Raw genomic sequence first — 22,673 nt, 5'->3', positions numbered from 1 at the left:
AAATGGTAATTTGACCCAGCTGATATTAAGAACACTTGTGAAGGACTAACTTACAATTATTGGTCTATATTCGTGGATGCATAAATATATCTATAGCGAGAAGAGGTCAGCTGCGAGTCTTTAGTGGAGTGTACACACAGTTAACGAATATTGATTAATATGGTTAATGAGTTTTGCCAATTAATCTCATATTGTTGTACGTTTTGATCTGAAGATCCATTACGTCTCCTTCTTAGCTCGTAAAATGTAATGAGATTTATTTATATTTGTTGTAATTTGAAATGTTCAAATTCACTTTGGGAATTAATATAATTTATGATGATACATTATAATATAAAATAAAATATAAACTTTATAATATAAATTTGATTTTGGATATGATTCAAAATTAATTTATGAAAGAATAAAATATTTGAATGACTTTAAATATTATTTTAATGTGAATTAGATTCATATTAAAACTATATGTTAAAATTTAATTTGTATATGACATACATTAAAACTATATGTTTTGAGAGAAATTTATATTTGAATATGACTCAAATTTGGATTAAATTTAATATAAGATATTTAATTTAGAAATTAATTAATAGTTTAGTTTAATTTGATTTAATTAAATTAAAACTATAGGTCATGTGAGAGATATTCATTTAAATATGATTTAAATAAAATTTTAATTAAATAATATTTAATTAATTAATTAATATTAAATTAATTAATTAATTAATTAATATTAAATTATTAAATTAATAGAGAACGTGAAAAAGTCACCCACGTTCCCATTTTCTCTCAACTTCTTGAAGAAGAGGGAGATATTGGAACGTTGAGATATAAAAGTGTTTTCGGAAAACTCTGCGCTTTCTGCGAATTGATCTTTCAAAAAAAGTAATTCTCTCTAAAAATTCTCCTTTCCAATTTTGCTTCCACAAACCAAAATCTCAGTTCAGAAAATAGGGAGGTCTCCAAGTGGTAGTGCCCCAATGATTTGGCGTTTGGCAGATCTAGAATCGTCAACATGAGTAAGTTTTCTTCTTTGTAATCTCTAATTTTATTAGAAGCATGCTTAGCCTAAATCATAGAAATTTGTTTATGTATTATTTGCCAATATATTGATATCTTTAGAATCCCTATTAAATTGAGTAAGGTCTCTGTTAAATATTACGCTACGTAGGGGTCTTATTAATAAGGTATCCAACCCCTATAACATCTTCCTAATATCTCGCGATTTAACAATTTGGTTGAAGATTTTAACAACTTTATTCATTTTTTAATTCAAAATAACCATAATATTAATTTTTATTGGCTAAATCTCAACCCTTAGTAATTTGAAAACTAAAATTAGTTTTCGTATTAGATATTAATTTATTTTTGAAATTTGAATTTTTAACTCATAGTCAATCTCTTCAATGATTTGTTTTCTTCATTCTCTTTCGTATCGTCTTTAGTCTTTTGTTCCTCGTTACTATGATCTTGTATTTGAAATAATTACATTTTTTTAAGGGAATACTTCTTCTTCAGCACTTAAAGTTTCTTTTGTTTCAGATTTTTTAGTCCCTTTTCCAGTCACTCATGTAGACCTCAATCGATCATTGCATCTTACATTTGTCATGGTATTCATCTTTTTGTCCCTTTTAATTATACGAAAAAAATGGTTTTAAAATGATTTATTTTTTACTTCAAACAAAATAGGCTAATATTGTGTTTTTTTAGATAAAAACTCCTCAAATCCCGTCTACACTTTACTAATTAAATAATATAAATAATTTTGAAAAAAACGTCTAAAATCTCCCTTAAGAAACAAAAAAGATTAACTTCTGTACATTTCTTCTTCCGAGTGAAGGTTTTTGTTTTTCAACCCCAATGTTTGAGATTACAGATTGTAAACATGAAAATCAAAGATAGAAGATGGAAACTAAAGATAGTGTTTGGTGCTTCAAATGAGACCGTATTTTGTTTCTATTCTTCTTCTTGAAAATGCATGATGAAGTTTAAATTAGGGTTTGCCCACTCGAAGAAGATGGAAACGAAAAAGAAAAATAGAAAATAGAGATGAAGGAAGATGGAGAATTGAAAAATGGAAGATGAAGAATCGAAAAAAAATGGAAAATGAAGATCACTGCAACAGGTCTGGAAAATGGAGATGAAGGTAGATTTTGATTGGACAAGTATGTAGGTGTAGTTATGTTTATAACATTTATTGAAGTATAATTATGTTTTATTTTATCTTAAGAAAGTAGCTTGAACTCTATGAATATAGGGGTAATTTAGGTTTTTGTAAAAAAATCTATTTTTGAAAAAAAAAAACGGTTTTTGCTATTTTTTAAAATGGCAACTTTAAAATTGCTATTCTACTAGTTGAACCATAAATCAAGAAAATTTTATAGAAATCACATTTTTTAACAATGATATTTCATTAATGTCCTAAATTTTCAATTAATATCTTAAGCAAGAAATCGTGGTTTATTATATAAATTGTAACTTCCATAATTATTAATACTGATATATGTATTCATTACTATAATATAATTTAATTTTGATACACTTTAAATATGGTATAAATTATTGTATAATATGGTAATAATATTTTTAATTATTCTACAAATTAAATATTTTCAATTTTATAATCAAAACAAAAGTATTATTCTCACGATCATCAATTTTGGCACCGTTGTTCTTCTCCAATTTCTATTTCAAAAAAATTTTCTTCTTTCTTCTTCCCTTTCGATTAGCTTCAGAATATCTAGTTAGTCTTTATTTTCCCTTCATTTTTCAGTTTAATTACAGCGCCTTCCGGTAATGTTTATCATATTTTCCTTTCATGTCTAGCATATTTCTTTATTTACAGAATATTCTGGTCATATTCGTTATATTTTGTTTAATTTTTAATTTTTCAGTTCATCTTCCAATCATGTTCGGCATAGATTTTTTTATTAAATGTCTCATCATTCGTATATACTATGGTATACCACTGAATAATATATTTATATTCTGTGATTTGTTACATATATATACTACTGCAAATATTCAATTATACATACATATATGTTTTTTCATGTTCTTAATATTTTATTTAATTATGGCATGTTCCGGTCATCTTATTCATGTTTTTGTTTAGTAAAGTTTCTATGAACAATATATACATTTATCCCATGTTTAATCTAGTTCTATTATTTGATTTATCAAATATATACATCTTATTCATATTTATGTTCTATGATTTGTTACATATATATTACTGCATATATTCAATAATACATAAATTTAGTTGATTTCATTATATATCACTGCATACACAGATGATGTTATCAATATATAATCTGCATATATATAATAACACGTATTTAGTGACACATATAGTTCAGTTTCTTTTTCCTTCATGTTTCATATTGTTTTCTTTATTTTTTTTCTCACTCTGATTAGTATTTTCTTTGATTTCTTACATATATACTACTGCATAAATACATTTATGTTTTGTGATCCGTTACAAATATACTACTGCATATATTCAATAATACATGATTGAAGTTATCATCCTCCCACCGAATGTAAAACATTCAGTTGGTCGACCAAAAAATATTAGAATTCCTTCTAAAATGGAGTTCAAGAGACGCGTTAAATATAACCATTGTGGACGTGTTGGTCATATCCGAAAGAGATGCAAGTTTTCCTTATTGGACTACTTTTTCCTTCTTATTATTAGACTTTTAGTATGTTGTTTAAGATTTTTATTTGAAATATTCATATTCCAGTTTTTAGTTCAATTATTTTATTTTCATATTTTCTCATTAATTTTCATCAACTATACTAAACAAAGTTCCTCAATTTATTATTTTTAATATACTACCCTTCATACATAACTTATTATTTATTACATATAATATGAATATTTGAAATAAAATACATAAACTAATTTAACAAATTGAAAACACAACCTTTCATTCATAAAATATACAATGTATTATTTCATATAATATTTCATATCCTCCCTATTGATCAACCACTTTTTCATATAATTCACTGGATCTTCAATTCTTTCATCAAAGTCCCTACATCACAAACATATTCAGTTTTCCTCAACATTACCTATATCGGAGAACATTAAATATATACTATAATTACGTAGAATATATGAAAAACAATGCAAAACGAAAAAAAAAAAAAAAAAAAAGAATGGACGGAAAGAGAGTGGAAAGTGAGAGAGAGATCGATAGGGAATAATTTTTTTAACAAAATCACCAAAAAAAATAAATAATTAAGAAGTAATTTTGATTATAATATTAACATAATAAAATTAATCACTTACCATATTTACGTAGGATATCTAATAAATCATTTACCATAATAGAATTAATCACTTATCATACTTCACGCTTATAACGTCCTTGTACTTTCCTTTTTTATTTTTATTTATTATTTATTTCGTATTTTTAATGGAAATTTTATAATCTATTTAAGATTTTTATGATTTTTTAACGAAAAAGACCCATCACGTAGAATGATATACTCTAGTTGAAAACCCATAAATCAACTGTTGTGACCCATTTTGAAAACCTTTTATTCTTTTACTTTTTTTTCTTTTTTGATTTGGTAATAATATTGAAGTAAAATAAAAAAAAATTTAAAAATCATTAAATTTTAAAAAGATAATATAAACATGTAGTGAGTCATTTTTTTTGTTGACTTGATTTGCAAATGAAACCAGATTATTAAACCATATTGTTGTGAAATCCTAACTAATAACAGCTTAAAAAAAGAATATTTCATATCTTTTATTTCAAATGATGCAGTTAAGAAGACGACGAGGAAGAAGAGCCCTTTATTTGGAATGATGCAAAGAAGAAGAAGATAAGAATAAATGAATAAATAAAAAAGATTTTTAAAAAAATATAACAAACCGGTAAAATAATTCTAAAAACGAAAAAAACTCAAAAGCCCACAATAAAAAATACCAAAAATGCTCCCGTCAACACAAGATTAATTGACCATATGCGTTTAAGTAATTTTCTTCTAAACGATCGTCTACTATAGTTTAAATGAATGATATACAATCGTTTATGTCATGATACACAATTATGTTATTATTTTTAATGATGGAAAAAATTGTTCAATTTTAAACGATCGTGTTGACCATGTTAAAAAATCGTGTTGACTATAGTAAGAGATCGTTTAGATCATATCTACATGTTCATGTAATTCTTTTTAAACAATGGGGAGACTTCAAATCTAAAAGATCGTGTTGTTCATACTAAACGATCACGTTAATTATGGTAAACGATTGTTTAGATCATATCCATACGATCGTGTAGTTTTTTTTAAACGATGGGAAAAGTGCTCCAAATCTAAACGATCATGTTAAGTATGCTAAACGATTGTATTGACTATGCTAAGCGACTGTTTAGATTATATCAACACGATCATGTAGTTTTTTTAAACGATGGGAAAAGAGCTTCAAATTTAACCAATCGCGTTGACTAGTAAACAACCGTGCTGACAATGATAAACAATCGTTTAGATCATATCAAAATGATATTTAGACGATCTGGTATTCACGAATATGAGAAAGATGAAGTAGTAAAGATGACATATGAGATTTAAATAGAAGAATAAATCCTTTAGAAATAGAAGAAAGAAAATCTGAAAGATGAGATGAAGAAATATGGGAAGAGAAAATAAATAAATTGCAAAGAATAAGTAGAAAGAGAAATGACGAATTGTCTGCTATGTTTAAAGGCAAATCTGGAAATTATGAAAATATCGTACCAGGTTTTGCTTTTTGTTACACGGACCGTTTTATTTTTTTTATTATTATTATGAAAATTATCCTAAATAAAATAAGAGATATCGAGTGAGCAAATTTCTTTGTTTATTTTATCACATGAAACCATAAACTACCTAAACCCATATCAAGAGGGAAAAAGATCGTGGATTTATACCTCTTCGCTTCCGAAAAAGAAGGTACGAATTGGTACAATCAAGAAATTTTGGGATTCAATTTCATATCAGTTTAGGGTATAAATTGACCGAAAGATATAAATTAAATTGATATTTGTTTTTATTTTTTTAATATTAATTCATTTAAAATTTTAAAATTCAAGACTTGTATACAATAAAAATTTAGAAAATCCGAAAAGAGCTCACCAAACGCTTTGGATCAAGTGTGTAAACTTTGAAAGTGTAGAAATTAGAAAGACAAAAGTGGTTGATTGAAGTGCGTAAATTTCGAAAGTTTTTAAATTTCATATTTTTCAAAAGCTAACATAGAGTTGTTTTGAGCAGAAACCCGCATTGTGTACTACACAACGTGAAAAACGTGTACGAACCTCACAAAAAGACTATTATATTAGCTTTTCCATCTTTTGTCCTATACCCTAAATCTAATAAAATCATTAATATTATTTAAATCTATTTCGATCGAAATTTTTTGGAGGAACTTTATTTGAGGGTCTGAAATGAAATGAGATTATAAAGTATGTAACTCAAATTCCATTTCTTTGTTTATTTCAAAGAAAATTATCCTAAATAAAATAAGATCATAAACTCATTCTATTTCTACTATTTTCAACACCAACCTCAACCATCTCATTTCCGCTCTGCCTTCCATTATTCATTCCCTTAATCTAATCACTAAGCACTGACATCACCCATATCAAACAGCATAAATTTTTAAGTAACAAATTACAAAAAAACTTGAATGAAATAGAGAAACAACGAAGGCACAAAGAAAAAAATAAGATATGTAAGTTACAAAATTCCATTTGAAAATGAAACACATTCTTTCTTCCGAAATTACATTTGTATCCAACTCCCTTTTTCATCTAATGCCGAGACTGTGAAGGTTAGAGAGGGCAAATAACATAAACAAACCTAACAACAAATGTAAAAGCAAAAAAAAAAAAAAAAAAAACAAAGTCATAAATCCAATCAAAAGATGCTAAAATGGCTATTGAGCCTTTTTAAGCAGTATTAACTTAAAACCTTACCACTACCACTACTACTTTTGCATCCCTATCAGGAACTTAAAAAGGATGTAAAAGCACTGACTCACTATTGTTGCAATTTTGGTACCAGGTGTCTTTTGGTTTCCCGCCCATGAAAGGAGCCAAGGTTGGCTTCATCGAGCGCAAATAGGTTGCATTAGAGTAACGCCCAATGGCCCAACTCAGAAAGAGTGTTGCGGGATGAAAGCAGTGAGTTTCTCCCAATCCAAAGACTCGATGTTTGGGGACATGACTGCAGCACCGATACCTAGAGCGATGACAATAAATGCCATACTTTTCAGGCATCCATGGCTTCGAGAAACCCTGTTCAGTATCGCCTTTGTGTACTTATCTGCCTCCTTGTATATTGAATGGCGTCCGTCCTCTTCTTCATTAGCCAATGCCTTCTCGTTCTACCGTAGGTTAAAAAAAAAAAAACAACAAAGATGGTCAAGTACTACACTTCAAATTTCCGAAAGTATGTGCTAGGTTTTGCACAAGAATAAGGGAACTACCTTGATTCTGAAACTTTTTAATGTTTCTCTCAAAGCATCAAATGGAGCCAGTTGTAGAGAATATTTTTTCCAATCATCCGAAAGTTTTTTCAAAACAGAGACACTCGCTTCTAGGTTATCCTGATAAATCTTGTCCTACAAAAGAAAATTTTGTATAATTTAAAGGATGAATTTAAATATTCCAATTGCATAAAACGGAGGAATTAAAATGATTAAATGTGTGGAAAAGTAACTACAATAAGTTAATAACTCACCCATTGCTTGTAGCAATCAGCATTTTTAGTCAAACACCAAATGAAAATGTTAGTTGCTTCTCCAGATAGCTCTGAAACACCTGTTTGTTAATGGATATTCATTTCAGTAAATGTTTCATGAACAACAAAAAAGTTTCTTCGATGTAACCGATCTAAGGATAAAAAAAATTCAAAATAAGTATTATCATACTTTCTCCAGCTGCTTTGGCAGCAAAACTAAATATCTGCTGTGAAACTTGTTTCATTGCTTTACTACCAGGAGAGCCAGCAAGTGCAACCTCCTTCAAGGTTGGATAGATAGCCTCAAACCTTTCGGTAGCCTGCAAGAAAATAACACAAAATGTCAACAGAAAAAAAGTAAAGGTAGGCATATTGTTTTCAACATAGATAGCAGAAGCAGTTTCCTTGACTATACCAACCTTCACTCTAGCTGACGATGCAGGGAAAGTAACCCGGAGAAGTATCTCAAATGAAGAAGGTGGAATCAAGCGCTCTCCCTTCCTTACTGCACCATTTATTAGAATAGTACGAGCTTTCGGATAGGACAAGATTCTGCAGCAAAATAATCTTTCATGATCAGGAAAGAAATACTGGAAGGGGAGGGAAGGTGGAGGATGAAAAATAATAGTTAAAGGAAAGATAGATGTATTGGGATATCATTCATGTATTCCCACCTTTCCACTAGCTGGAGAATTAGATCTCTAGACTGGGGATTACAACTTTTACCACTAACTATGGGCAAAAGGTTATGTGCCCATGCATAAAGTCCAATTGCAAGATCGGCTTGACAAGCCTGTCAATGGAATAAGAAAACTCAGCAGAAGAAACATAAAACATTTAAACATCAATAAATTATAAAACACATTAATATCAATGCACCTGGACTATCATCCACACAAGTACTGGAAGCTTATCCTGTCCTTGATACTTTGAGTTTTCCCTTATTGTTGGCAATACGTGAATTAAGATGTCAGGTTTTCTTCGTAAAACCATAGCTAGGACTACAAATATGGCAACCTGCTATGCAATAATATGTTAATTCTTGAACCATACAGAAAAATATGTCAATAACACTCTCCCCTCCATCCATACACAAAAACAGAGATAAAACTTAAAAGTATCGGTAAAAAATAAATAGAACCCACAAGCTGTTGTGGTTGTGATGCTTATTGTTATTAATAACTAGAAAGCCATTGGTATACAAATTTAGGAAGGTCAAGTATATATTCCAGAAGAACAAACGTTAAAGGACAATCATAGAAATTCTGTAAAATAAAATGAGAATCATAGACTACATACAAATATACATCAAGAAACCAGAGATGGATAATAGCGATGCATATCATGATCCATCACTCTCCTCCAATCACAAAGTAAGTAGTTTGTTTGTTTACGGTAAAGTTTTCCAACTCCTAGTTAAGTTAACTACTATTATTAGAAATAGTAGTAGTATACTTTTCTTTAAGTTTTATAGTTTTTCGCTTATGTTTAACTGCCTCTGGATCTTTCTTTCTTATGTCTTTCTGTTTTTCAATGTTTCAAAAAACAGCACAGAAATTCCATATTCATCTACCTTGATTGCTATCTTTCATCTTAGCAACAAAACCACAAACCATATATTTTAAGGTTTCCCCACATCAACTATAATCAACTTATTTCAATTTTATAGTATGACTATATGAGTTCAAGTGTTCTTTGATAGTTAAAAGAATTACATAACTAATTAGAACTAGTTCATTTTTCTTTTCTCAGCCTTTAAGCTAAGATTAAGAGTAGTATTTGTTCTTATCGGTTAACTAAGCTCAAAAGAATAATAAACAGTACCTCCCTAAATTTACTTCACTTTTCTCATAAAGAAACCAAAAAAGTTTCCTCTTAATATTTCACGCCTTTTCGCCATTTATTAGATCCATCCAGCACCTAATTTTAATTACTGGAAACCTACATTGGTTGTAGATGCTCAAACCTTTTGAAAAAGAGCAGACGGGAGTTATATTCAACTTGAAACCTAGCAATATCAGAAGTGCACGTGGATTGTGCCACCGAAATAAGAACAGGCCAATGCATCATTATCCCTCCCAATGAACATAAACTTCGAACAAACAAAGAGTGATGCTACCAATGATACCTGAGATTTTGATGAAGCGTGTTGTACTCCCTTTTTAGAGCCTTTGGTACTAGCTTGTTGACTTGCAAAGTCAGCAAGAATGCTATCTAAGGACCATAAAACAAACGAGCTGAGCGCCTCAAGAGAACGTTTGTTAAGCCAGTCAACTGATGCCTTATAAACATCCTCAGAAATATGAGACAGTGGGATCTGCAAATAAGTAGAAGCAAAAATTAAGTCACAAGGTGAACCATTTTCTTAAAGAAGAACTCCATCCATTTTAAACCAGAACTCGTGAAGAAAAAGAATGTAGATACTGGAGGTCCCACAATTGTGAAAAGGAAGAGAGGAAACTAGATTTTTATTCAATTTAATATAGACTGCACCAAAAAACTTCGAAAATTCGTTCTACTGCTCAAGAAAATCTAGCATCTTCAATTGCTAATTTAGTAGAATAGACTCATGTCACCCAAAAACACATTGCTAATTTAGTAGAATAGACTCATGTCACCCAAAAACACCGGAAAACAAAGAAAAAACTCAACGTTTTTGTTTACCAATTACCCCCAAAATTTTGATCCTCCAATCAATCAAACCCACGAACAATTATTGAAAAAACAAAGACAAACTAGAGCATGATAATCAATAACAACTAATATGCCTCTAAATGATATAGAACATTTTGCCTAAAGATTACTCTTCACCAATACATGGGACGTAAAGTATTAAGCACAAACAATCAGAAATATGCATCCACAGTAATAATTCATCCACCGCAAGGCAAAGAAATATAACAAAACAAGGATCTGCTAAACTCACATCAACAATCTTGGCTACCGGTGATTCCCTAAGCATTTTGACCCACGGAAATTGAGAAGCGCTAACGCCCGAGAATGCGCGACCAAAATAATCCGCAAACCTCATCAGCTGAATATCCTGCTGAGTCTCGTACGAGCCCTATCACCAAACAAAAACATCGAAGCAGAAGAAGAGAAGAGCAATCAATCCGACAGAAAATTCTTTCCCAAACAAGCAGATCAAAATAGATCAGACATAAAAAAGAATGCATCATCAAGCAGATCATATCGCCTTACCGATACATCGGTCAAAAACGCCAACAGATCGTTCACATCAATCTTGGCAGCGGCTTCGGCCACCGAAATCTTAGGCTTCTTCGGCTTCTTCGGCTTCACCTTCTTGGCCTCCTCATTAGGTTTTCCATTCTCGACACCCTCTCCATCACTATCCTCACCCTCCTCGTCGTCAGACCTGATCTTCGATCTAACCGGAACAGCCTCATCAGCATCAATAGCAGCCGCCTTGGCCTCCGCAATTCGGCGTCGGCGCTCCTCCGATTTCTGCTCAAGGGATCGGAAAACATTGTCTGCACCGGGAACAGTACCATTAGAGGCAATCTTGGTGGAAAGAAGATCGTTAGAGGGCTTGTTGGTCTTCCTTTGGCGCTTAGCGTAGGTAACCTTTTGCCAGCCATGGTCAACATGGGGGTGAGAAGTGAGGGCGGCGTCGTGATCTTCAATTGTAGGGGCGGATTCAAGAGCAATGAGCTTGTCCTCCATGGCTGAGGTTGGGAATGATGAGGGAAAAGGAATTGAACCGAGACTGAAAAGAGAATTCAAGTGGGTTTTCAAACTAAGGAATTGAGATTGAGAAGAAGAAGAAGAAGGAATGAATAATGAAGGAAAAAAATGATGTGAAGGAGAGGAATGGAAGGGGGTCCGTGAGATCGAATCACAAAGAGGATTCAAAGGCGAAGAAAGGAAATTTATAGAGCGTTGACTTCCTAAAAAGGCCCTTCAATATCACCGGATTTACAGCATTGCCATAACTCATATTTTTTGTTTTTTGTTTTTTCTTTTTAAAGAAAATTGTTCAATTTAAAAATATATATATATATATATGCTAGTTGAAATCTTACCCATTCTAATTTTAAAAGTTAAAAGCACTCAAATTTACATAAATCTTAAAATTATCTCAAATTTTATAATTTAAATTATAACATTAATATAAGTTTTAGGATTTAATTTTTATTGTTGAACTTTTGTAATTTTTATATAATTTAAATTATAACATTAATATAAGTTTGAGGATGGGATTATGTTTTTAATTTGTCACTTAAAAATACATTTCTTTTATATATAAAAATTCATGAGATAATACTATCTTTACCTTTTATACATTTTTCAAAATAAAAATTTGACTAGAATGGTTGGTGAATTACAAGTTAGTCTAGATGTCGATCAATAATCAATAACCAAACCCAAAAAAAATCACTCGAAAGAGTAAAATTAAATTTTTATTTGAAAAATATGAACTTTTTTATTTTTAAATCTCAAATTTGAAAGAGATGTTTTTAAAAATAGTAAAATATTGAAATTATTTATCAAATAACTGCTATATTTTGTAAATAATTTTATAAAAAGAAAAAAAAAAAGAGAAAATGAAGTCAAATGTAAAAAAGAAATAAACTAATATGAATTTTTTATTAAAGAAAATTTTATAAAATATTTATATTTCATAAAAAAGATTAAATATAATAAATTTTATCTTTAGTAATTATTTTTACGGAGTTTAAATGGTTCATTTTTTTTTCTTCATATTTTTGAAAGAAAAAAAAACAAAATATATGAATGTAATATAAATAAGAGAAAGAGAAAGAGAAAGAGTAGCAAAATAATAAAGAAAAATATTGAGGTTTCATTTAAAAGATGAGAGTGAAATAATAAAAGTTATAGTAACTCTAACTCATACAAAGGTTGTGGGGCATACCAATTAATTCCATTTAAGTAATCACTCTTCTCTTAAACCCGATTTTAGTAACCACTCCTCTTAATTAGAATATATTTTATTTTCAGAAATCATTTCGACCTAACAATTGTGGTTAGGGTGACAGTGAATTTTTGGGTCACTGAAAAAAGAGATAGAAAATTAGATTTTATGTAACAGAAAAAGTAAAAAAGAAACAAAAACATTATAAAAATTGGGTCACTGAAATCTATATTTTGTACAAAAATATAAACATATACTTTTCTAGTTTTTTTTCTCTAAAAGAAGATATAAAAAAAAAAAATTATTGAATTTTTTAATAAAAAAAACTTATAATTGAAGACTCACCAAACATATTTTTAATTGATATTGTCTTTTAATCCAAATTTAGTAAAAGAAAGATATTTATTTATGATGAGATGATTGAATTGATAATTGCAAAATAAATAGTACCATTTCTGTGTGGAATTTTTTATTAGAGGAAATAAAATAAAATAAAAACTTCAATATTCTTCTACCAAAGTGGACTCTCTCTTGAAGTCCAAATTCCATCTCTCATAATTATTGGAATACAAAAAAAAAATGAAAAATAAACCAAAGCAAAAATATCAATTCAAAATCTACATCCAACTTTCTCAAAAATAAATAAATAAATAAATAAAGGGAAGAAATCTTCATCCACCAAATAATAAAATTAATATTAAATAATCCTAGTTGAGGCAAATCAGATTCCAATATGTTGAAATTGGTTTGACTTTTTTTAATAATGAAAAAGAAAATTCTAATTTTGTTGTTTGGATTTTGTGGATGATTCTATTGTATGCTAATTTAATTGTTAAAAGTGATAGTTTGCCTTTTAAAATATTTATTTTAATATTTTTCGAAAAACCAAGTAAAATTGTGAAAATCTAAAAAAAAAAAAAAAAAAAAAAAATAGTTTTTAAAAACATATTATTTTTTTTGAAATTTGAATAAGAATTTTTTAAATATAAATGTGGGTAAGAATTAAAGGTTTATTTTGTTGTGATAATTTGTATGTTTGTTATATTGGGCATGTATAAATATTAATAAAATATTTATAAAATAAAAAGATTTGATAAAAGAAGAAAGAAGGAAGGGGTGGATGGAGCAGGTGAATAACAATGTAAGTTTAAACAAAGAAATCAGAAATGGGGTTTACGTGTGGAAGGAAATTGGTTATGTTAGGGGCCAAGTGGTAATGACCCTTGTGGAGAAGTGCAGCGGCAAATTAATAAAACATTTCTCAACCACAACCACAACCAAAGCCAAAACTTCCCCCACACTTCTCCTTTCGATTTTTGAGGCAACTGCACATTCACCACGCCTTCACTTCCTTTTTTTTCTTTTTCCTTTGTCTCCTTCCTATTTCCGATTTTTATTCGCAGAGGTTTTTAATTAAAATATAAATAGCTATCCATAAATACCATCATCTATCATTCACATTTATGAATGCTGATAAACTAAACATCCACTTTAAATTGTACTAAATTATTCGATTATGGTTCGAGCTTAGTCACTATTGAATTGGACTAAGCTAAAAGCATTTGTTAATTAATTTATTCTTTTAGTTAATATGATAAGAATGTACGTTATTTTTTCAGTGAATTTCATAATTTGAGCGAGAGTTCAGGATTTGGAGGTGAAAACAATCATTATATTTTTGCCAAAAAGGAAAAGACAAGAATGAGGTAATACCCATTGCTCTACAATTTAACATAGGGTTTTAACTTACGCAGCCATCGTGTTGAATTCTGGAGTGTTTTAGATGTTGAAAAGAGTGATAGAGTTTGTTTGTTCTGTCCCGAGAGATGCAAATCAAGGGTTGGCTAATGTTCTTCATCCACAAGAATCATTTCAACACAAGTTTCTTTTTTCTTATTCTTGAATGGTCGTTGAAAGTATATGACAAATGTGTTTTCTATCAACAAATTAATGAGTGGCATTACTTGTTTGCGCATGTTAGGGTGTTCACGAGTTCATTAATTTAAGTTAATGTTTAGAACTTTTTAGATTTTACTTATTATTTTTCAATGTTAATATTGTACTTTCTTTTATGTTCATCGATCATTGATCATACTAAATTAAACGTTTAGTTTGAAAGATTGTATGTTGAATTGAATTCTTAATCAAAAATTTTAGAAAACAAAATTATAATATTATTTTATTTCAAAGTTGGCATTTTCACATTGCTTAGCAACATGGAAGCCCCTTTAAATATTATATCTTCACTTGGGTTTGGGCTTCAAGGGGTACCCAAGTTTTGGATACCTGTACCCTGTATCCATCTTTTCGGACAGAGATGCTCGTTTCACATCGAAGTTCTGGAAGGGGCTTCAACTTGCATTAGGCAGGAGGCTAGACTTCAACACAGCCTTCCATCCTCAGACTGATTGTCAGACAGAGAGGTTGAACCAGGTTTTGGAAGATATGCTGCAAGCCTGTGTTCTGGAATTCTCAGGGAGTTGGGACTCTCACTTGCACTTAATGGAATTCGCCTATAATAACAGCTACCAGGCTACCATCGGCATGACACCATTTGAGGCTCTGTATGGTAAGTGTTGTAGATCTCCTGTCTGTTAGGGCAAGGTTGGTGAGCAGAGGATGCTAGGCCCCAAGTTAGTTCAGACCACCAATGCAGCCATACAGAAGACTAGAGCTCGTATGTTGACAGCATAGAACAGACAGAAGAGTTATGCTGATGTACGGCGTAAGGATCTCGAGTTTGATGTGGGAGACATGGTTTTTCTGAAGGTAACACCAATAAAGGGTGTCTTGAGGTCCGAGAAGAAGGGGAAGCTAAGTCCACGTTTTGTAGGACCATTTGAGGTACTAGAGCGGATTGGCCCTCTAGCTTATCGCTTGGCGTTGCCCCCATCTCTTTCTGCAGTGCATGACGTATTCCATGTCTCCATGCTGAGGAAGTATGTCGCAGATCCGACGCATGTAGTTGATTTCGGGCCATTGCAGATTAGCGAGGACTTGAGCTTCGAGAAGCAGCCTATTGAGATTTTGGCAAGGGAAGTCAAAGAGCTCCATAATCGAGAAATTTCACTGGTCAAAGTCCTTTGGCAAAACCACGGAGTTGAAGAGGCCACCTGGGAGAGAGAAGAAGACATGAGAGCCCAGTACCCCGAGCTATTCGAGGATTTGAACTTTCGAGGACGAAAGTTTTCTAAGGAGGGAAGGTTGTAACGCCCCAAAATTTTTTTGAAACTTTATTTATCTTAAGTGTGGTTTTGAAATTTTGGATGTGTTGGAGGAACTTGAGTAATTATATGTAATTATGTAATTCATTAAGTTTTAAGGACAATTTAAGTATTTTTGGGATAATAAAAAATTATTTATTGAAGATTGAAAATATTGGGTTGAGGAGAGAGAAAAAATTGGATTAATTGGTTAAGATATTGGTATGTTTTATTTGGAAAGAAAATTTCTATTAAATAAATAGATAAATAATTTTGACCAAGTTGGTGTTTAAAAAGCCCTTGGAACCCGTGCAAATTATCATCTTCTTCTTTGAGGAAAAAAACAAAGAGAAAGAGAAAACCTAATTGGAAACCCTAGCCGCCGTCGGACCCGTCGCCGCCGTGACCAGTCTGAGCCACCACTCGTCGCGCCTCCGTCGAACAGCCGTCCGTGACCCGAACGAAGCATCCTTCGACCCGCGCCTCTTCAGCTGCCACTCTTCACGGACTGAAAACCTGATCCACGTCGTCGACTGCTCCCAAGCGAAGCGCCGACCGGACCCGCGTTGCCTCCGCCTGTAAGCCGTCGCCAAGCGGCCGCGTTCCGTCCCCGCCATGGCCCGAGCCGAAAACGTGACCCGCGTTCCTTTGCGTGAACCCGACGCGACCCGCGTGCCCCTTCGTGTGAATCCGACCCGACCCGCATCTCCCTTTCTACAACTCGAGCCGCGCCTGCACCTGTTCGCGCTATAACCGAGCCACGCCTGCACCTGTCTGCGCCGTAGCCGAGTCGCCCTGCACATGCACGAGCCAATCTCAGCTCCCTAGTCGAGTCGATCTTGCTTTCTTGCCGAGCCGATTCGCCTGTCTTTGAGCCGTTAGCCTGCTCCGGTCCTTTGTACCTATTTTGGTAAGTTGATTGGGTTTTTGGCACACTCAGCAAGGACTTAAGATTTTTGAACCTAAATAAATTATTTGGATTAAACTAATTTATTTCTCTAAGGACAGCTTGGACCAATTGAATTGTAGAGTGTAAGATTTCTCTAGTTAAGGACCATCTCGTTGTAACCCCGACCTCGGGTGAGTATTCCAACTGAATTCTTGCGTCCTTGGTCATTTAATGCTCAAGTTATGAAGACCGATGTTTTCTAACCAGTTAGGACCCCGCGGCTTGGAAGGCGTGTTTTCTTGTTGTTAGAACTCGTTGAGTAAATCTTTAGGTAAGAGATTTCTACTACTAGCTCTACGACTAGAATCACGAGATCGCATACATTCTTAGTTATGCACCTTGAGGACTAGACTGTATAGCGATATGTCAATTAATGAGGGTATGATGGGACTGATGATGTGATTTGATATGATGACATGGTATAACGTGATGACGTGGCTTGTTATGACATTATGTTTTGACATTTTGATGAGATGTGATATGATGATTAGGCGTGATATGATTACGTGATGATGCTACGTTATATGTATGCTATGGTTAAGGTGCATGTTAGCTTACCCTATTAGAGTCGTACCCTGTATGGGTGTCCTTCGGGATCACCACCTGTTTAGGATTGTGTAGTCCGACGAGACCGCCAGTCTAGCATTGATACAGATATAATTCGAGCGATTCGACGGGATCCTCGCAGTCCGATTGTCTTAGCGCCTCCTCTAGGTACGCTACAGACCAGTTTGTCCTAGGTGTTCCTTTAGGTCACCGAAGACCAGATTTTGTTCCTATGGGATCACATGTTGCACGTGTTTGGGAATGTGCCAGTTCTTGGGTACCATTTTCAGGACTCTAATAGGAAGTTAATAATGTTGGGGTTGATGCCCTAAATCTCGTGGTCTTGTAGTTTGTAATTGTATATATAATACAAATTTTTTATTTATCTAATAAAATAAAGTGTTTTATTTTATTTGATATTTAGTTGCATTAACTCACAAAACCAATAAACTAACATCCAAGGTTATCTTCTGTAACCTAAACATGTATGTAGAGACATACAAGTGGATCATGTTTAAGTGATAACCTAAATGGTCTGTAGTAAATGGATAAGGCTGGATACCTTATCCTGGTGACACTACGAATACGGTCTGCTTTGTAGTTGTTACAATTGTTCTAAAGTGCTACAAATGATTTGATCCTAATCATTTATGTCGAGACATTAGAGCGGGGGTATTCTATACGAAGAGTTTGTATAAGACCGGACCATGAAATGAATAGTCTCTCTTATTAACACCGTTATTAGTTGAGACTACATTTCACCAGGATGACTATAGGTGACTTGACTTGAATCTTGAGTGAGTTGTGAACTCTTGCCTATGTAGGCGTTCCTTTGATTTGTATGGGTGAGAGTGGCCTATGTAGCCGACTCAATATGCCTACCATTTTGGGGATTCGTCTGATTGGGGAGCTGGGAACGCAGCTACACAAGAAGGAATTCACTCCTTCTCTATAGATAGAGTAAGTAGAGAATTTGCTCTCTTAAGGGTTGATTTCAGGGCTTGAACAATGTGGCGCCACACCCTCTCTTGGCCTGAGAGGAGTTCAGTTATAGTAGAACTATAATTATTGTTCATTAGAGGAATCAATGGTACTTAAGGAGTTAGATGTAACTACAGGGGCAAAACGATAATTTTTGGCCTAGCTGTACTTACGAGCAATTTGTGAAGGGTCATTGCACTGTTGATTGGTTATATCTAATGGACACAAAAATATATCTACAGTTAGAAGAGTGCAACTATTAGTCTTTAGTGGAATGACTAATAGTTAATGAATAGAGATTAAATTTAATTAAAGAGTTTAATTAATTAATCTCATTTCATTAGAGCTTCAATCTGTAGGTCCATAAGGTCCCCTTGTTAGCTCAATAAGGATAAATGAGAATCAAATTTATTTTGGTTTAATTTGAATTGTTCAAATTGATTAAAGGGAATAAATTGTATATGATACAATTAATATAATGTATTTGATACATTATAATGTAAAGTTTTTTATGAGAGAAGTTAATATTTGAATATGATTCAAATAATAATAATAATATGAATGAGATTCATAAATAAACTATAGGTTAAAATTGAATTCGATTCATATTAGAACTATAGATTATATGAGAGATCTAAATCATTGGTTATATTATATATGATATAATATAAAGTTTATATTATATGAGATATAATATATTTGTAATTAAATTTATATTAATTTTATATTATATGAGATATAATATATATTAATTAAATTTATATTGATTTTATTTAATTTAATTAATATATATATATATATATATTAATATATTTAAATAGAATAGAATAACTCCCAGGGAGTTATTCTACGTGTGAAGGATGGGGAAGTTATTTGATAACTTCCCCCTCCATTGTTGAGATTTGTTTTAAAAGAAAATAAAAAGAAAGGTTTCTTTTTTATTTTTTAACAGCACAACACAATCTTACGATCTCTCTATATCCCAACAAAACAAAATTCTCTCAAAAGCTTCTTCCCTCACCAAAATTACAGAAGCCCACAACTCTCTGGAGAATAACGAGGAAGATTTTGTGGTGCCACGAAGCTTGGAAGAAGAATTGGTTCTACAATGGTCAGTTTATTTTCACCTTTTCCATGAAAAGCATGTTTATTATTTTTCTTTGAATTTATTGGTTTCATAAATTGAATTTCACTCACACGGGCGTTCATAAGCTTTCGCTTTAGGAATTCCATTCCTTCAATTGGTATCAGAGCAATTAAAATCTATAAACATGCAATTCTAATGTCATTTAATATATATATTCTCTAAATTAAATAAAATTAGAATTGCATGTTTATAGATTTTAATTATTTTCTTTCCTTATAAGTGTTATAAGTTTATGAATTTAGAATTAAAATCTATAATAAAGAGTTGCATGCTAACATAAGGTCACAATTAGTTTTAAATAGTTTAAAATTAATTCACCTAGACCTTAATGAATAATATTTCTAATGAGATTAGAAATAGGGTTAATCTTTTCTCGTTTTATTAGGATTAAAATGATATCAATAAAAGATTAAATTTATTATTTGTCTATAAGGGACCTTTGTCTAAGGAAGGTTCTATTTAGGCTGGGGTACTTAAGCTGACGGTAACGGAACACCCCTACCTGGGAATTGACCTGGAAGGTGAATTAGTCAAACATTTTATAAGCATGCAATACATGATTATATTTATCAAAGTGTTTGATGAACAATAATCATATATTGTTAAACTATCCAATATAAGAGTTATATTGGGCCAATTTAACAATGGACTTAGATAAATAATTAGCCGTATTTTCTAAGTTGTTTTTTTAAGTAAAACACTAAGTGGGAGGAAATGAGGTATATGATACTTCATTTTTCTTTTCATGTTTCTCCTTAAACATTCACACCGTGAGACTTATGCTCGGCCTCGAGGCACCTTTGCTTGTGTCCCCCTACGGATGGTGTTTGTGTAAGTCAATAACAAGGTGAATGGAGATAGTGTTTATAGTAAGTGGGAGAGGGATGTGTGTCAACACATCCCGCGGTCTCTTTCATTAGTTTTTAGTAAATTCTCATGCTTGGCCTTGAGGCACCTTTGCTTGTGTTCCCCTACGGAAGGTGTTTGCATTAGATTTTACTCAAATTCTAGAAATGGATAAGATTTTCTTTAGTTTTTGCTCCAATCGGTTTTTTCCCTACGGATTACTTATTGGGGCGGAACTCTAGAATCTAAAATGAAAGGTTACACTTACAAGAAATTTTTAAGTAAGTTAATCATTTCTTGACTAAACAATGATGACTAACTATTATAGGAATAAGAGTTATTCTAGTGTAATATTTAGTTGAGATTGTCTCAATTTAGTGAAGGGATAATTAATCACCCTACGGAGATTTTTATCCTACCTCACCGAAGCATCATTGCAAAATAGATATCACTTAGGATACATTAAAATTTTGCTAAATTGATTGGTTTTATATGGAAAATGCTAGTATAACTAATATAAATAAATTGTATGTTTTCAGTAATTTGATAATGACGAGTGCTACTTTGAATATGTTGGCTGCTGATAAACTTAATGACAATAATTATGCATCTTGGAAAAATACTATCAACACTGTGCTAATCATCGATGACCTTAGATTTGTCCTAGTTGAGGAGTGTCCTCAAGTCCCAGCTGCTAATGCAACTCGAACTGTTCGAGAACCATATGAGCGTTGGGCCAAGGCAAATGAAAAAGCCCGAGCATACATCTTGGCAAGCTTATCTGAAGTATTGGCCAAGAAACATGAATCAATGCTCACTGCTCGTGAGATTATGGACTCCTTGCAGGAGATGTTTGGTCAGGCCTCTTATCAGATCAAGCATGATGCTCTGAAATACATTTATAATGCCCGTATGAATGAGGGAGCCTCAGTGGGAGAACATGTTCTCAATATGATGGTTCATTTCAACGTGGCAGAAATGAATGGGGCTGTCATCGATGAAGCCAGTCAGGTTAGCTTTATTTTGGAATCTCTGCCAAAGAGTTTCCTGCAATTTAGAAGCAATGCTGTTATGAATAAGATTGCTTATACCCTTACCACCCTTCTCAACGAGCTACAGACTTTTGAGTCTCTGATGAAAATCAAGGGACAGAAGGGAGAGGCGAATGTTGCTACTTCCACAAGAAAGTTCCATAGGGGTTCGACCTCTGGAACTAAGTCTATGCCTTCTTCATCTGGCAATAAGAAGTGGAAGAAGAAGAAGGGTGGCCAAGGAAATAAAGCTAACCTCGCTGCTGCTAAAACGACCAAGAAAGCCAAAGCTGCAAAGGGAATATGTTTCCATTGCAACCAAGAGGGACATTGGAAGAGAAACTGTCCCAAGTACTTGGCAGAAAAGAAGAAGGCTAAACAAGGTAAATATGATTTACTAGTGCTAGAGACTTGTTTAGTGGAAAATGATGATTCAGCCTGGATAATAGATTCAGGTGCCACTAATCATGTTTGTTCTTCATTTCAGGGAATTAGTTCCTGGCGGCAGTTGGAGACTGGAGAGATGACGATGCGAGTTGGAACTGGGCATGTCGTCTCAGCAATTGCAGTGGGAGGGCTTCGACTTTGTTTACAGAAATCTTTTCTTTTATTAGAAAATGTATATGTTGTTCCTGATTTAAAAAGGAATTTGATTTCTGTAAAGTGCTTACCAGAACAATCTTACTCGTTAACTTTTAATGTAAATAAAGTGTTTATTTACAAAAATGGTGTTGAGATTTGTTCTGCAAAGTTAGAAAATAATCTTTATGTGTTAAGATCATTAACATCTAAAGCTCTTCTTAATACTGAAATGTTCAAAACTGCAATAACTCAAAATAAAAGACTTAAAATTTCTCCAAAAGAAAATGCTCATCTTTGGCACCTAAGATTAGGGCATATAAATCTCAATAGGATTGAGAGATTAGTAAAGAATGGACTTCTAAGTGAGTTAGAAGAAAATTCTTTACCTGTATGTGAGTCATGCCTTGAAGGTAAGATGACCAAAAGACCTTTTACTGGAAAAGGTCATAGGGCCAAAGAACCTCTAGAACTTGTACATTCAGATCTATGTAGTCCTATGAATGTTAAAGCAAGAGGAGGATTTGAATATTTCATCACTTTTACTGATGATTATTCAAGATATGGGTATGTTTATTTAATGCAACATAAGTCTGAAGCCCTTGAAAAGTTCAAGGAATACAAGGCTGAAGTTGAAAACGCATTAAGTAAAACTATTAAAACATTTCAATCGGATCGAGGTGGAGAGTATATGGATTTGAAATTCCAAAACTATTTGATGGAATGTGGCATTGTATCTCAACTCTCAGCA

At 32.3% G+C, this 22,673-nt stretch overlaps 2 protein-coding genes across 2 annotated transcripts; one reads left to right on the top strand and one right to left on the bottom strand.

Annotated features, from left to right (window-relative positions):
• Positions 1–6,735: 6,735 nt before the first annotated feature.
• LOC103502522 (uncharacterized) lies at positions 6,736–11,600 on the bottom strand. Its single transcript, XM_008466480.3, has 10 exons — positions 10,948–11,600; positions 10,673–10,810; positions 9,875–10,063; positions 8,626–8,763; positions 8,421–8,539; positions 8,166–8,298; positions 7,937–8,066; positions 7,747–7,826; positions 7,493–7,627; positions 6,736–7,390 (listed from the first exon to the last, which is right to left on the bottom strand). The coding sequence occupies exons 1-10, from the start codon at positions 11,428–11,430 to the stop codon at positions 7,160–7,162; spliced, it is 1,776 nt and encodes a 591-aa protein (XP_008464702.2). The 5' UTR covers positions 11,431–11,600; the 3' UTR covers positions 6,736–7,159.
• A 9,261-nt stretch (positions 11,601–20,861) lies between these two features.
• LOC127151180 (uncharacterized) lies at positions 20,862–21,391 on the top strand. Its single transcript, XM_051090604.1, has 2 exons — positions 20,862–21,269; positions 21,371–21,391. Exons 1-2 carry the CDS (start codon positions 20,862–20,864, stop codon positions 21,389–21,391), a joined length of 429 nt encoding a protein of 142 aa, XP_050946561.1.
• The last annotated feature ends 1,282 nt before the right edge of the window (positions 21,392–22,673 follow it).

This window comes from Cucumis melo, chromosome 10 (assembly GCF_025177605.1).
Source record: "Cucumis melo cultivar AY chromosome 10, USDA_Cmelo_AY_1.0, whole genome shotgun sequence".
NCBI lineage: Eukaryota > Viridiplantae > Streptophyta > Magnoliopsida > Cucurbitales > Cucurbitaceae > Cucumis > Cucumis melo.
Note: the sequence above shows the minus strand (reverse complement) of the source record. Positions and strands in the feature narration are given on the sequence as shown.